Source organism: Anneissia japonica, unplaced genomic scaffold (genome assembly GCF_011630105.1).
Source record: "Anneissia japonica isolate Jap-2015-1 unplaced genomic scaffold, ASM1163010v1 scaffold66533_len1193_cov137, whole genome shotgun sequence".
In the NCBI taxonomy this organism is placed as follows: Eukaryota; Metazoa; Echinodermata; class Crinoidea; order Comatulida; family Comatulidae; genus Anneissia; species Anneissia japonica.
This window is the reverse complement of record NW_022706443.1, coordinates 1-1,193: the sequence shown is the minus strand read 5'-3', so window position 1 is coordinate 1,193 and position 1,193 is coordinate 1. Positions and strand designations below refer to the sequence as shown.

The window sequence follows — 1,193 nt, the reverse complement described above, 5'->3', positions numbered from 1 at the left end:
CTTCATTGTTTTAGTTTCCCCCTATAAATATTTTTAAGTGTCATTTTCAGGCATCTTAGTGGGTCATGTCCTGAAAATTTGCTCACTTCGGCCCCAACTTATACATACAGGCCTCCCTCCAATCAAAGACCACTTTTGGAACCAGGCTTTCCATGGGCTTTAGCAGCTTTGGCCTCTAAGCTATCAGAAAAATTGCAATTGGACACAAACCTCACTTTAACTAAGGTAGTAAATAAAGTACGCCAAAAACAACAACCACTAACAAGAAGTCGTTTCCTATGTCAAAGGTTAACAGACATAAAAAAGTCATCCTTGGAGGGGTAAGTCAACCACTACACACTCAAGCCCACATACAAACCAAAGCATGTTTTTAGCCCATTGGGATTTTTAGTGGTATACGAGCTGACTAATTGAATGTACTGTACCTGTTCTCTTGGGTTCAAAAGTGTTAAGTGACGTTTGAGCCTCAATGGAAAAGTTGGTTTAAATTATAAAGAAAAATTGTTTTTCTTGTTCAAACTTATTAATATGCTTTACAGATGCACCCAACCCAGGTAGATACACAAACGGTTTAAGTTGCTGGTCACAGAGCCATTCTTCTACCAGCCAGAATTATCTGTAGTGTAGGCATGATGATTAAAGTTCACAGATCTAGAGAAAAAGGATGGGGTGTCATCTTTAAATGCATGACAACTAAGGATGTCCATCAACAACACCACAGCGAAGTCCCACACATCTGCACAATATGATGAAGTTTTATGCTTGTGTCATTCTGAGTTGTGTAACTACAAAACTGTCAAGAACAATTTTACTTTGCTAGGAACTTTTGACATTAGAGCAGCTTTTTAAATGCACATTCAAGAGGAGCTGTGGCAACGTGCTATGTGGATCAACATAGACAATTTTAGAAGTGCCAAGTGACCATCATGTGTGTATTTCGCATTCTGTACTTTACCGGGCTTGAACGCTTCTACTGAGTACCAGTAGGGTTACATTCAGTTGGTCTACTTAAACCGTGATGGGGTTGTTGACTGGGCTCTTGCACTACTCCCACTTGCTGTTGACCTGAAAGATATAGTAAAATATATTGAAATGTAAGAACATTATTATAGACAATTTGCTTCTGACCAGTGGCATATATGGTGGTGGGAATCCCCCACAAAAAAGCTGCGAGCTAGTTCCCCCTCTCAGTT

At 39.6% G+C, this 1,193-nt stretch overlaps 1 protein-coding gene across 1 annotated transcript; it reads right to left on the bottom strand.

Annotated features, from left to right (window-relative positions):
• Positions 1 to 6: 6 nt before the first annotated feature.
• LOC117106149 (tubulin polyglutamylase complex subunit 2-like) lies at positions 7 to 1,065 on the bottom strand (the record flags this gene model as incomplete). Its single annotated transcript, XM_033247501.1, is given in 1 exon segment — positions 7 to 1,065. A coding segment is annotated over 1 exon segment (61 nt), but the record flags the coding sequence as incomplete, so codon positions are not given.
• Positions 1,066 to 1,193: the final 128 nt, after the last annotated feature.